The 13,999-nt window shown below is 46.2% G+C and overlaps 1 protein-coding gene across 5 annotated transcripts in view; it reads left to right on the forward strand.

The window, feature by feature from the left end:
• Positions 1-13,999, forward strand: part of LOC122544170 (histone H2A-like) — a 29,935-nt gene that overhangs the window by 14,711 nt on the left and 1,225 nt on the right. For 2 of the 5 annotated variants that reach the window (XR_006310285.1, XR_006310284.1), the window contains exons 1-2: positions 21-1,129; positions 9,906-10,071. Coding sequence is in view for 3 of the 5 variants with exons in the window: in XM_043683205.1 (XP_043539140.1) it covers positions 10,019-10,522 (504 nt within the window). In the remaining 2 variants the exon portion in view is untranslated. Of the gene's footprint in view, positions 1-20; positions 1,130-9,905; positions 11,243-13,999 lie in introns of those variants that run through there. The other 3 variants (XM_043683203.1, XM_043683204.1, XM_043683205.1) reach the window with 3 other exon arrangements.

Genomic DNA, 13,999 nt, shown 5'->3' on the forward strand with positions numbered 1-13,999 from the left:
GGCCTGAGCCCCCCCCCCCCCCCCCCCCCACTCCCGGGGGTTGTCAGTGAGGAGCGTTTCCCCCGGGAGTGGAAGGGTCCTGTTAGAAACACACTGCAATGGAGAGATCAGCGCGCCCCTTCCAGCAGCACATCGGGATGTGAGCCTGGGACACAGGGGGGGCTCCGAGACCAGGACTGATTCAGGGTAAGGTCCGGGAGAATCGGGCGCTGTCTGTGAGAGGCCGAGCGGAGCAGACACTGGTCCCGGAACTTGGAGTGAGCGGCCTGGGGGGGGTAGAGAGAGGCTTTTCTCGGGCTGTGTGTGGGCCTGCTGAGGGAGGCAGAGCGGGAAGAAGCTGCTGTGGATCATTCTGGTGGTTTTCAGTCCTATAGACACTGAGGACAATTCATTGTTCAGCTTCTGTTCCCGCTGTGTGTTGGCATTGTGCAGGGAAATCATGGAAACGTGACAGGTCTGTAAATGAGATGTTTTGGAGTCGCTAGCTTAACAGTTTCGAGTAAAACATTTGAAGTGGCGTCTGTTGTTGTGCTCTTCAATATTTAGTGGATTGGGAGCTGGAGATCGAACTGTGTAAGCATTCCGGTTCCTCCGGATTCATGGTGCTGTGCATTTGTTGCTCAGTTTCTGCATTTCATTCCATTGGTGTAGAGTTATGAAAACCTACGCTAAAAATCTCACAACGTCAGATTATAGCCCAACAGGTTTATTTGGAAACTCTAGCTTTCGAAGTGCTGCTCCTTCATCAGGCACCTCCAAACCATGCCTTTTGATGAATGAACAGAGCTTCGAAAGCTAATGCTGCCACATAAAGCTGTTGGACAATAACGTGATGTGTGATTTTTGGCAACACCGGCACCTCCAAATTATGTAAAACAAGACAGTCACGAGACGAGGAGCAGCTCCTCAAGGCAAGGATGGAATCAGACCCGTGGTTCTGTTAGTGTTGGCTTAAATGAAAAAGAAACATCCAAATAATTATTGAACTGATCAATGTAACATTCAGTTAATATTGCCAAACTCACCAGATGTTGATTTACAGGAGTTATCTCTTCACGCAAATACTTAAGGGGCCAAGACAATGGAATATTTTCCGGGTTCAAAGTCAGCACCTTTGAATAATCAGCAGGTATGTTCCTACTGCAGATCATCCACTCCATAGTCACAGAGCTGATTGAGTCAGCCTAGTTTCCAGAGAGATATGTTTAAACCAAGAGCCAAGCGCCATGTTCGCAATGTAAGTTTTTTCCCCTCCATTCACAATGCACATTACCCCAGTTCCAATAAACATTATCATTCATAGGTCATTGATGTTCTCACTGCTTTTGAAAAGACTTATTCCCAGTCTAAAATAGATACTTGGGATCAGCAGTAAATCGACACTAATTCTCAGCCTTTTTAAATTTAGAAACAAGATAAACAAATAGATCATTCCGTTGCACAGTTTCAACAACCTTACATGCGATAGATGTTAAATACTGACAGAGAAGGAAACTATGCTCAGAGGCAGGACAAAAGTCACAAAAGTGGAAGCTGAACATCAGAATTAATCCTTTAGTGAATAGATGTCATGTCATGTACAACATTAAGTAAAGTGAATTCAAAACACACATTGTTAGCCAATGTCTGATAAAATGGGAGAAAACACATATTCACACACACAAAATGTATTAAAATAAGTCCCAAGTACACACACCGACCTCAAGACACATTATAAAATTGAACAGTCATGTTGCATAAACTGGCAGGTGTAGTTTGGTAACTACATTTTGGAAGGTCAAATTTGAATGAACAATACTGGGTTAGAGGCAGGATGCTTGGCAGTGTGGAGGAACAGAAGATCTTGGGGTCCGTGTCCATAGATCCCTCAAACTTGCCAACCAAGTTGAAGGGGTTGTGAAGAAGGTGTATGGTGTGTTGGCTTTAATGAGCAGGGGAATTGAGTTTAAAAGCCGTGAGGTTATGCAGCTGTATAGAGCCCTGGTTAGACCACACTTGGAATATTTTGTTCAGTTCTGGTTGCCTCATTATAGGAAAGATATGGAAGCTTTAGAGAGGGTGCAGAGGAGGATTCCCAGGATGCTGTCTGGATTGGAGGACATGTGTTATGGAGCTAGGGCTTTTCTCATTGGAGCAAAGAAGGATGAGGGTGAGTTGACAGAGATGTACAAAATGTTGAGAGGCATAGATAGAGTGGATAGCCGGAGACCTTTTGCCATGGCAGAAATGTCTATCACGATGTGGCATGATTTTAAGGTGATTGGAGGCAGGTTTCGGGGAGATGTCAGAGGAGGTTCTTTACACAGAGAGTGGTGTGTACTTGGATTGCACAGACAGCAGTGGGAGCCAAGTCAGAGACATTAGGGACATTTCAGTGACTTTTGGATAGGCACATGGAAGATAGCACAATTCAGGGTATGTGGGTTAGTCTGAGCTTAGAGTAAGAGAAAAGTTTGGCACAACATTGACAGCTGAAGGGCCTGTATTGCATTGTACTGTTTTATGTTCTAAGTACACTCACATATTTGCAGAGCTAAATCTGACCATAAAACTTGGTAACTACACTCACATACAGATTGAGCAGAAGCTGATAGGCATAGATAGATAATCGCACTCGCATATTGACATAGTCAAATCTGACAGGTATAAATTGATATCTAACTGCACACATTCACTTCTGAGAAACTGACAGGTACTGATTGACAACTACATTTACATATTTGTGCAGCAGACTCTGACAGGGACAGATTTATAATTAATCTCACATATTGAAAAACAGAAAATCCCAGCTGGAGACTAATATTAACACTTGCATTCCCAGAGCAAAAAAAAAATCACAAGTATCAAACCATAAATGCTTTTGCTTGTTCATAAACCCAGCAATGGGTTGATGTATTCATTCACAGGCATAGAGCAGAATCTGTAAGGAAGATGTGCAGACATCACTCGTGCTTTCAGATGACATAAACTGATATGTACAATTTGATAACTATACTCAGAGTCACAGAATCTGACAGGTTAAAAAATTGATAACTATGGACCTAGGTTTGCTCGCTGAGCTGGAAGGTTCACTTTCAGAAGTTTCATCACCATACTGGGTAACATCTTCAGTGAGCCTCCAGTTTCATCCGGAAACTGACAGAGCAAGTGAGGACTGCAGGTGCTGGAAATCGGAGTCGAGATTAGTATGGTGCTGGAAAAGCACAGCAGGTTTTGGGCAAAACATCAATTTTCCTGCTACTCGGATGCTGCCTGACCTGCTGTGCTTTTCCAGCGCCACTCTAATCTGGAAACTGACAGAGACAGTTGATAAATAGAATCACACATTCACATATTAGAGAACAACAGGTACAAATTTACTGTTACACTAAGCAGAAACTGACAGTTTCAGATTGATACTAATACTCATATATTGGGGATATTCACAAAGTAGAAACTGATAGGTACATGTTGATGATTGCACCTAAATATTGACATGGCAAGATGAACATATCATGATTTGGAGATGCCGGTGTTGGACTGGGGTGTACAAAGTTAAAAATCTCACAACACCAGGTTATAGTCCAACAGGTTTAATTGGAAGCACACTAGCTTTCGGAGCGCCGCTCCTTCATCAGGTGGTTGTGGAGCCTGTTCAGCATCTCACTATCGCTCAAATCCTCCAACCCTGGCAACATCCTTGTAAATCTTTTCTGAATCCTTTCAAGTTTCACAACGTCCTTCCAATAGGAAGGAGATTCCACATGTGGCCTAGCCAATGTCCTGTACAGCCATAACATGACCTCCCAACTCCCATACTCAATGCTCTCATCTATAAAGTAAAGGATAACAAATGCCTTCTTCACTGCAACTCTACTTACAGGGAACTTTGAATCTGCACTCCAAAGTCCCTTTGTTCAGCAACACTCCCTAGGATCTCAGCATTAAGTGTATACGTCCTGCTCTGATTTGCTTTTCCAAAATGCAGCACCTCACATTTATCTAAATTAAATTCCATCTGCCACCCCTCAATCCATTTGCCCATCTAATCAAGTTGTCCATTCTACTCTGAGGTAACTTTCTTCTTGTCCATTACACCTCTAATTTTCGTGTCATCTGCAAACTCACTAACTATACCCATGTTCACATCCAAATCATTTATATAAATGACGAGGAGTATTGGGTCCAGCATCAATCCTTGTGGCACACCACTGGTCACAGGCCTCCAATATGAAAACCAACCCTCCACTACCACCCTCTGTCTTCTACCTTTGAGCAGATTCTGTATCCAATGGCTAGATCTCCCTGTATTCCATGAGATCTTTCCTTGCTAACCAGCCTCCCATGACGAACCTTGTCAAACACCTTACTGAAGTCCAAATACATCACATCTATTGTTCTGCCCTCATCAATGCTCTATTATTTCTTTGAAGAACTAAATCAAGTTTGTGGGCGGCACGGTGGCACAGTGGGCAGCATGGTGGCACAGGTGAGTGGCACAGTGGTTAGCACTGCTGCCTCACAGTGCCAGAGACCTGGGTTCAATTCCCGCCTCAGGCGACTGACTGTGTGGAGTTTGCGCATTCTCCTCGTGTCTGCGTGGGTTTCCTCCGGGTGCTCCGGTTTCTTCCCACAGTCCAAAAATGTGCAGGTCAGGTGAATTGGCCATGCTAAATTGCCCGTAGTGTTAGATGCAGGGGTAAATGTAGGGGAATGGGTCTGGGTGGGTTGCGCTTCGGCGGGTCGGTGTGGACTTGTTGGGCCGAAGGGCCTGTTTCCACACTGTAAGTAATCTAATCTAATCTAACCTTTGTTAGACATGATTTCCCAGACACAAAGCCATAAGGACTATCCCTAATCTGTCCTTGCCTTTACAAATACATGTAAATCCTGTCCCTCAGGATTGCCTCCAACAACTTGCTCATCACCAATGTCCGGCTCATCGGTCTATAGTCCCCTGGCTTTCCCTTATTACCAATCTTTGATTAAGCAGTCTTAAAATAAATTGTCACCCTATAATGAAAAAAACAATGGTATCATTCTGATGACCAGACTGTGATATCCCGCGTCCTAGTTGGACCCTGCACTGTAACATTTTCAAAGGTCCATTGCTTTCCCCTATTCTACTCTGAAGAACAACGCAGATTTATTTCTGTTGCAGTTTGTTGTGTTTTCACTTGACTATTAATCCTTTTGGCACAAACAGCCAAAGAACGTGGGCTATTTCCCAGCCAAAACAGAAGACATGAATTGAGAACTCTCTCCTCTCTCACTTTGGGAACTGGCTTTCTACTTTACAGGCAGTATTTAAACTGCTCAGTAATGCAGAGTAGGTAGGTTAAAATTGATCAATCCAATGTGGGCATCCCTCTTGTATAAAAAGAATGGCTCCTTTTAAAATAACATTTTTTAAAGATAAAATCAGTGCATTTGCACAGCAGAGAGCAGCCTTCGGCTTCTATGTTAAAATTTAGTTTCCAAGTCCTTCACAAAACATTCTGACGGTTCTCTATTGACAGTCTGTCACATATGAGCGGAGTTTTGCAGGACAATAAACTGAATCCTACAGTCCCACTGAATAACACATAATGACAGATGGAGAATTAATTAGTGAGTGCACAAAGTATACAAGCAAAGGGAACAAACAAACTTAATTCTGTATTCACTTAGAAGATCAAACAGATCTTGAAGAATCTGCCAGTTATTCTTATTCATGCATTTAAGGACTAAAGTGTTAGGTTCTTTTTCCTGAGATTCATACACATTTGATGCAACTGCAATACGCTAACTTCTATGAAGCCAGTACAGTACAAACTTTCTGGAGGAACACTTTCACAGGCTCCTGCGAAGGGGTAATTCTGCTGAGCGTGTGGGTGCCGGAGCGCTGGTCTATCTGGCTGCAGTGCCCGAGTATCTGGCAGCTGAGAACCTTGAAGTGGACAATAAGAAACCTGCATCCTCCCCGACTCCTCCATAATGACAATGAACTCAACAAGCAGCTGGGATGAGTGACCATCGTTCACGGCGGGGTGCTGCCTAATCTTTAGGCCATGCTGTTGCTCGAGAAAACCACCACTGGGGACACCACTAAAAGGTGAAGAGACCATTCTCTATTCTGACAACCCAAAGGCTCTTTTAAGAGCCACTGACAACATCAGTGAAAGAAATGAGGCCCTCACCCTGATTGACTTATTCGACTCCTAGACCAGGCATCCAACATAAATCTAGTCCCATTTACCAGCTTATGGCCCAAATCCCATTCATCTACCTATCCTGATGCCTTTTAAATGCTGTAAATGTACTAGCGTCCCACTTCCTCTCAGAGCTCATTCCATATATGCACCACTCTCTGTGTGCAAAAAGTCCTTTTGGTCCTTTTTAAACATTTTCCTCTCTCACCTCAAACCCATGGCCTCTCATTTTGGACTCTGGATAAAATATTGGGGAGTCAATGGAGTCAACACTCCCACACCATGGGGGAAGAAAGACTTTGGCTGTCCACTCTATCCATGTCCCTCATGAACTTCTAAACCTTGGTAAGATGACCCTTCAGCCTCCGATGCTTCGGGGACATCATCCCCAGCCTATTCAGACCCTCACAACAGCTCAAACCCTCCAACCCCGCCAACATCTTTGTAATTATTTTTGAACCCTCTTGAGTTTAACAACATCTTTCATATAATTGGAAGATGAGAATTGAACATGGTATTCCAAAAGTTGCCCAATCAATGTCTTGTACAAACATGATATCACAACCCTTACTGCACTAACTGCACTCTTCACTACTCCATCACCTGCGAGGCCATTTTCAAGGAACAATAAACCTGCACTTCAAGGTTTGATTAAAGCCCTGTCCGGATTTGTGATACCAAAATGCAGTACTTCACTTTTAGTTGACATAATCTCCATCTGCCATTCCTCGCTCTTCTGATCAACATCCCGCTGTACTCTGAGATAACCTTCTTCACTGTCAACAACATCAATCTTGATGTCATCTGCAAACTTACGAACCATGCCTCCTTTATTCACATCCAAATCACTTATTTAGTGTCAAAAATGAGTGGACCCAGTACTGACCTTTGCAGCACACCACTGCTCAGAGGCCTCCAGTCTGAAAAATACCCTTCTACTATCCTGACTCCAAATTAATTTTGTATCCAAATGACTAGCCCTCCCTGGAATCCATGTGATCTAACCTTGCAGAACCTTATCAAATACCTTGCCAAAGTTCATATTGACGATGTGCACCACTCTGCATTCATCAATTTTCTTTGTCACATCTTCAAGATCGTAATCAAGTGACTGAGACATAACTTCCCACAAACAAAGCCATGCACACCACCCCTAATCAACCACTGCCTTTCCAAATGCATGTTAATCCTGTCTCACACAATGGGGTGACATGATGGCTCAGTGGTTAGCACTGATGCCAAACAGCACCAGGGACCCGGGTTCAATTCCAGCCTCAGGTGACTGTCCAAACTCCACACAGACATTCTCCCCGTGTCTGTGTGGGTTTCCTCTGGGTGTTCTGATTTCTTCCCACAATCCAAGGATGTGCAGATTTGGTGAATTAAACATGTCAAATTGCCCATAGTGCTTCAGGGATGTGTGGTGCATCGATCCAGGGTAAATGTAGAGTAGTCGGGGAATGGGTCTGGGTGGGTTACTCTTCAGATGGTTGGTGTGGACTTGTTAGCCCAAATGGCCTGTTTCCACACTGTAGGAATTCTATGACTCATACCCACTATTGGCCCACTGGTCTACACTTCCTCAGCTTTTCTTTGCCATCTTCCTGAAGTAATAACATCACATTAGCCACCCTCCAGTCTTCTGGAACCTCACCCATGGCTATCCATGATACAGTTAGCACAAAGTGCAACTTTTTCACGCAGAGGGTGGTACGTGTATGGAATGAGCTGCCAGAGGGAGTGGTGGAGGCTGGTACAATTGCAACATTTAAGAGGCATTTGGATGGGTATATGAATAGGAAGGGTTTGGAGGGATATGGGCTGGGTGCTGGCAGGTGGGACTAGATTGGGTTGCGATATCTGGTCGGCATGGACGGGTTGGACCGAAAGGTCTGCTTCCATGCTGTACATCTATGACTCTATGACCAGGTTATAGTCCATCAGGTTTATTTGGAAGCACGAGTTTGTGAAGTAATGCTCCTTTAACACCTCCTGAAGGAGCAGCGCTTCGAAAGCTAGTGCTTCCAAATAAACCTGGTGTTGTGTGATTTTTAAACTTCATCCACCCCAGTCCAACACCGGCACTTAGAAATCACAGTTATCTCAGGAGTGTGTCCAGCAATCCCTTTCCTACATTTCCACGGAGTTCTGGGATACACCTGATCATATCCCGTTAGTTTCCTTTTATTGTGGGACTTTATTGACCGTTTTAATCGCATGGATATTGGACGTTGTAGTCAGAATCCAACATCCGCATTCCTTCAACCCCTGCACTCAGCCAGGTTCACAGTGGGGACTGGGAGACAAGGGGATTGAGGTGTTTATCATGGAGTATCATATAAAGCTCCATTGTAATAGCGTCGGGCGCATTATTTGTTATTGCACTGTACGGGCCTCTGCGGTCCCTGTCTTTTATTTATCGACCTATAAATGCATCACTGAGCTCCTATACGCCTCGATCACAGCCAGTTTCCCATTCCCTTTAAGCACATTAGGAAGAGCTGAAATGACCCAGTGTAGCAAATAGTAAGGCCATGAGCTTATCATAATGAGTGGCCTCTGACCCCTGCACTCAGTCTCGGGTGTGTTCATCTCCAGCCTCATTTCCCTGTCCACAGAAAGGGAGCATATTAAAAGCTATTGAGTCATTTTCAGCTACTTTCATCTGTTCCTGTTCCTCTTTAATCCAACGGCTCTTTTCAGAGCCACCCGCAACTTCCCTGAGACAGTTCAACCGTTTTAGTTTGCAAGTGATTCTGGGAATGTATAACTAACGATATTTATCTCGTCGCTATCTCTGTTTTCTTTTAAATGTTCCCTACATTAAGAGTGCCCGCTGACCATACCTTCATCTCGAACGCGTTCGGATTAAATCCTGTTTTCCCTGCCTGTCGAGAGAGCATAGTGCACACCAGGGAGTCATTTTTCAGCGACTTCCCCAGTCCACGTTACTCTGGGACACTCGGCCAACCCCAGGGCATCAATGTGGACTTCAACAGCTTCCTCATTTCCCCTTCCCCCACCTCATCCTAGTACGCTTCAGGCTCTCTGCCTTTATTCCTGATGAAGGGCTTTTGCCTGAAACGTCGATTTTGCTGCACGTCGGATGCTGTGTTCTTCCAGCACCTGATCCAGTTCAGGAGCGATCAGCCCCTGGTGGGGAATGAACCGTAAATTTCACCCAGAGCAAACAAGGAAAACATTCCCTCTCCTCGAGTCCCACGGATAGATTTTCCTTTGAGTTCTTTTTTTCTTTTATTTTCAAAACTCCACGCGGGTTTTGTTCCGTTGCAGAACGCTATAAATGAGAGACTTTCAAACTGAACCGAGATAAAGCTGGAACAGCTGCCGGACTGGAACAGCAAAGGGGAGCTTTTGCTGAAGTCAGATCGAGTGCAAGAAAATACGGCCCCCTGAAAGTAGTCTCGAAAGATGCTGTTAATACGCTCACCTGGAGCAATATTGTCTGATGTATTATCAACATATCGCATTTTATGAAATACGAAATAAAAGGATTAGTTGTGGAGTGCAATTTTTGTCGCGTTTTTGTTTCCGCTTGTTTTAAAGGTTCTGAAAACCGCACTCAGTGTCAGAAATGGAGAGATTCAAGTAGATAAGGGAAAGAGATAAAGGCAGATTCTATAAAGTGTACATTTGTAATCTAAAGTAAATTAACTCCAGAGTACTGATGCATTCTACTTTATAAAACTTTCCCTTTTTTGTAAACATTGACAGGTTTTCAAATCGGAAAGAAAGCGGTTGATGATTTGACGTTGAGATTTTCCGCCCTCCCTCCGGATTGGGCAATGAAGCAGATATCTGATTGGCTACTGAAACAACATTAGGAAATGCTGAACAATGTGACCAATCAGCAAGGGCCGCCCCACCATTCCTCCCGAAGGTATAACAGGGCGCAGTGTGGGCGGATTGGAGTATTCTCGGTGACAGTGTTTCTGGGATTGGGGGGGAATATGTCTGGAAGAGGAAAGGGCGGTATGAAAGCGCGCACCAAGGCGAAGTCTCGGTCGTCCCGGGCTGGCCTGCAGTTCCCGGTGGGCCGTATTCACAGGCTCCTGAAAAAGGGTAACTATGCTGAGCGTGTGGGGGCCGGAGCGCCGGTCTATCTAGCTGCGGTGCTGGAGTATCTGGCGGCTGAAGTCCTCGAACTGGCCGGGAACGCGACCCGGGACAACAAGAAAACCCGCATCATCCCCAGGCACCTGCAGCTGGCCGTGCGCAACGACGAGGAGCTCAACAAGCTGCTGGGAGGGGTGACCATCGCTCAGGGAGGGGTGCTGCCTAATATCCAGGCCGTGCTGCTGCCCAAGAAAACCGCCCCCACGAAAAAGTGAAGAGACTGATCTTGACTCTGACAACCCAAAGGCTCTTTTCAGAGCCGCTCACAATATCCGAGAAAGAAACTAGACCCCCACCTCTGTCAGGGTGATTTTATTTTTGCATTTTTAATACGAGGAGCTTGTGCCTGAAGCGTACATCAACTGGCTGTTGTAGTAGAGTGCTGTGTGTATTATTTGCTGTAGCCCTATACCTACCTGTGCGGTCTCTAAATTTAACCCTTGTCATATACATACACCACCCAGCCCCCGAGACCCTCGTTCACTGCCAGTTTCACACATCAGCTCTTCCTCATGCGGTTGAAGGAAACGACCCAGTACAACAAACAGTAAGGCCAGGAGCTTATCATAATGAGTCCCACTGCGGTTTATTCTCTGGTGTGTTCATGTCAAGCCTCTTTTTTTTTCCCTGTCCACACAGAGAGGAGATATTATGCACTATTGAGTCATTTTCAGCTCCTCCAGTGTGTTCATGTATCTCTTTAACACTCGATCATTTCAGGAGCTCCAGCTCGCGGTGGGGCATGAACCCTAGATTTCACCCCTGGCCATCTTTGAGTCCCTCGAACAGATACATTGTACATATTGTTACTTAATTCCCAAAACTCCGTGCGGGGTCTGTCCGGTTGTTGCAGAATGAGGCTTTCTGCTGTTAGATAGAAACTTTCAAAATGAACCGAGAGCAAAGCAGAACAGCTGCCAGACTGTAATACTTTATATGGAGTCAATTTGCAAGAAAGGAGGGGTTTTAAAAACATTGTCTGAAGACAGTGTCCATATTAATAACCAGGAAGAATGTTGGTGGAGTCCCTGCGAAACAGACAGGGCACTCGGCCCATCGGGTTTGTGGGTGGCACGGTGGTTCAATTCCCGCCTCAGGCGACTGACTGTGTGGAGTTTGCACATTCTCCCCGTGTCTGCGTGGGTTTCCTCCGGGTGCTCCGGTTTCCTCCCACTGTCCAAAAATGTGCAGGTCAGGTGAATTGGCCATGCTAAATTGCCCGTAGTGTTCGGTAAGGGGTAAATGTAGGGGAATAGGTCTGGGCGGGGCGGTGTGGACTTGTTGGGCCGAAGGGCCTGTTTCCACACTGTAAGTAATCTAATCTAATCTACCGACCATCCATAGGGCATCTACTCAAGGAGACTGGGTATGGAGAGATTGGAGAACGAGTGTATAGATTTGTCAAAACTAATCAGTCATTGAGCACCAATGTATTCTTCCCCGTAAAACTGCCACCTTATTTCCTCATAATAGAGGGCTTTTCAAATCGGAAAGAAAGCGGTTGATGATTTGGGGCCAATATGTTTCCATCGCCCCGCCCCAATCAGCAGAGAGAGGTTTTCCCGAGAATTTATCATCTCTTGCCCGCATTGAGATTATAACGATGTCCGCAGAACATCATTGAAGCGCTGGTGTCCCGGTGTAACTGAACTACCGTTGCTAAACATGTGTCTTTAACTAATGGGACATAAATAGGGTAAAAACAATGACTGCAGATGCTGGAAACCAGATTCTGGATCAATGGTGCTGGAAGAGTGGAAGAGCACAGCAATTCAGGCAGCATCGAGGAGCTTCAGCAAAATCGACGTTTCGGGCAAAATCTGATTCCTGATGAAGGGCTTTTGCCCGAAACGTTGATTTTGCTGAAGCTCCTCGATGCTGCCTGAATTGCTGTGCTCTTCCAGCACCATTGATCCAGAATAATGGGACATAAATGCCGATGTAGTGAATTCTCAGCCAGGTTCAGCTCCTTCAATAACACCTAGGTTGTTCGAGTGCAACAGCAGCAGCAACCCTTGGGTTTATCATGAGGAGACCAATGTGCCCTGTGGGGTCCTGCTCTCTTTGCATGTTTCCGTGGCTCTGAAAAGAGCCGTTGGCTTTCTCGGGGTGAGTGTGCAGGGCCGGCCAGGCTCCCATTTATGCGGATCTGGCGACCCAGCTTGATGTCTTTGGGTGTGGATGGCGCCCAGGTTGGTGTCCTCAAAGAGCCCCCACCAGGTAAAGTCCCGCTGGCCTCCTGCAGGGCTATCATGACCGAGCCCTGAAAACGCAGGGCGCTGTTGAAATCCTGAGCGATTTGTCGCCCCAGGCTCTGGATCAGCAGCTCCCGGGGGAGATTTCTGGGAGTTCCCGCAAAGCCACCGAGCCAGGCCTTAGAAAACAGGTGACAGGTTTAGATAGAGGATGTGGATCAGCACAGGATTGGAGGGCCGAAGGGCCTGCTCCTGGGCTATAATGTTCTTTGCTCTAGATACTGCTTCGCTCCACCTTTCCCCAGGCCCTTTGCTTCCTTTACCTCTCCCAGACATGACACCTCTCCGCCCGTGCCCCGGCCTCTCTCTAACAAGACAACACCGCTGTTCCCATTTCAATACCAGCTTCTCCTCCTGCCGCTGAATTCGACCAAGTCATTTCTTGGGGATTGTGTGTGAAGCGGGGTCTCTGCGCCAGTGTTCCTCCCTTAAGACACTGTTTCTCTGAATGTGGATGGTCAGTGAAAGTGAGAACGGGACCTCACGCTGATTTATTGTGTTGTCGTGTTAGATAGAGACCGGGGCATGGGCGTTTCAATTAAACAAGCTGTTTTTATGAAGCTCCTGTTTTTCCTCTCTATATACATGAGGCTGAAGTCTGTAGGTTTCCCGCTGAGCACTGAGTTCTCGGCCACTGTGCGGAAAAGTTCAGTTACAGACACAGTTCGGGGCTGGAGTGAGCTGGAGGAGGAGCTGGATGGTCACAGCCATTTCTGGGCTCTGTCTGTCCCTCACTTTCCGGCCGGGAGTGTCTCTCACTCTCTGTCCCTTTCTCAGTCAGGGCCAGGCCGGGCTGTATCATCAGGGAAGGGGAAGCAGCTCCGCTCTCATTCAGCAGCGGTTTGAGTGAAGAAGCGTGATGTCTGGGAGAGGTGGAAGGGCCTGGGGAAGGTGGAGCGAAGCGGCACCGCAAAGTGCTCCGGGATAACATCCAGGGCATTCACGAAAGCAGCCACCCGGTGCCGTGGCGGGGTCAAGCACATCTCGGGCTTGATCGATGAGGAGAGCCGCGGGGTATTAAAGGGTTTTCCTGGAGAATGTGATCAGGGATGTAGTCGCCTACACTGAGCACGCTGAATGCAAGACAGTTCCCCCCCATGGATGTGGTGTACGCTCTGAAACGCCAGGGCCACACTCTCTATGGATTCGGCGGCGGATAGAGCAGGATGAGGAATGGATGTTGCAGGTTCCAGGGTTTAGATCTTTCATTAAAAACAGGCATGGCCTTATTAGTCAAAGATAGTATAACGGTGACTGAGAGAATATTTGATGAGGACTCGTCTACTGAGGTAGTGTGGGCTGAGGTTAGAAAAGGAGAGGAGAGGTCACACTGCTTGGAGATCTTTATAGACCTCCGCAGAGTTCCAGGGAGGTGGAAGAGAGGATTAGCAACATTATTCTGGGTAGGAGTGAAAGGAACAGGGTGGTCATTATCGG

Source organism: Chiloscyllium plagiosum, chromosome 47 (genome assembly GCF_004010195.1).
Source record: "Chiloscyllium plagiosum isolate BGI_BamShark_2017 chromosome 47, ASM401019v2, whole genome shotgun sequence".
In the NCBI taxonomy this organism is placed as follows: Eukaryota; Metazoa; Chordata; class Chondrichthyes; order Orectolobiformes; family Hemiscylliidae; genus Chiloscyllium; species Chiloscyllium plagiosum.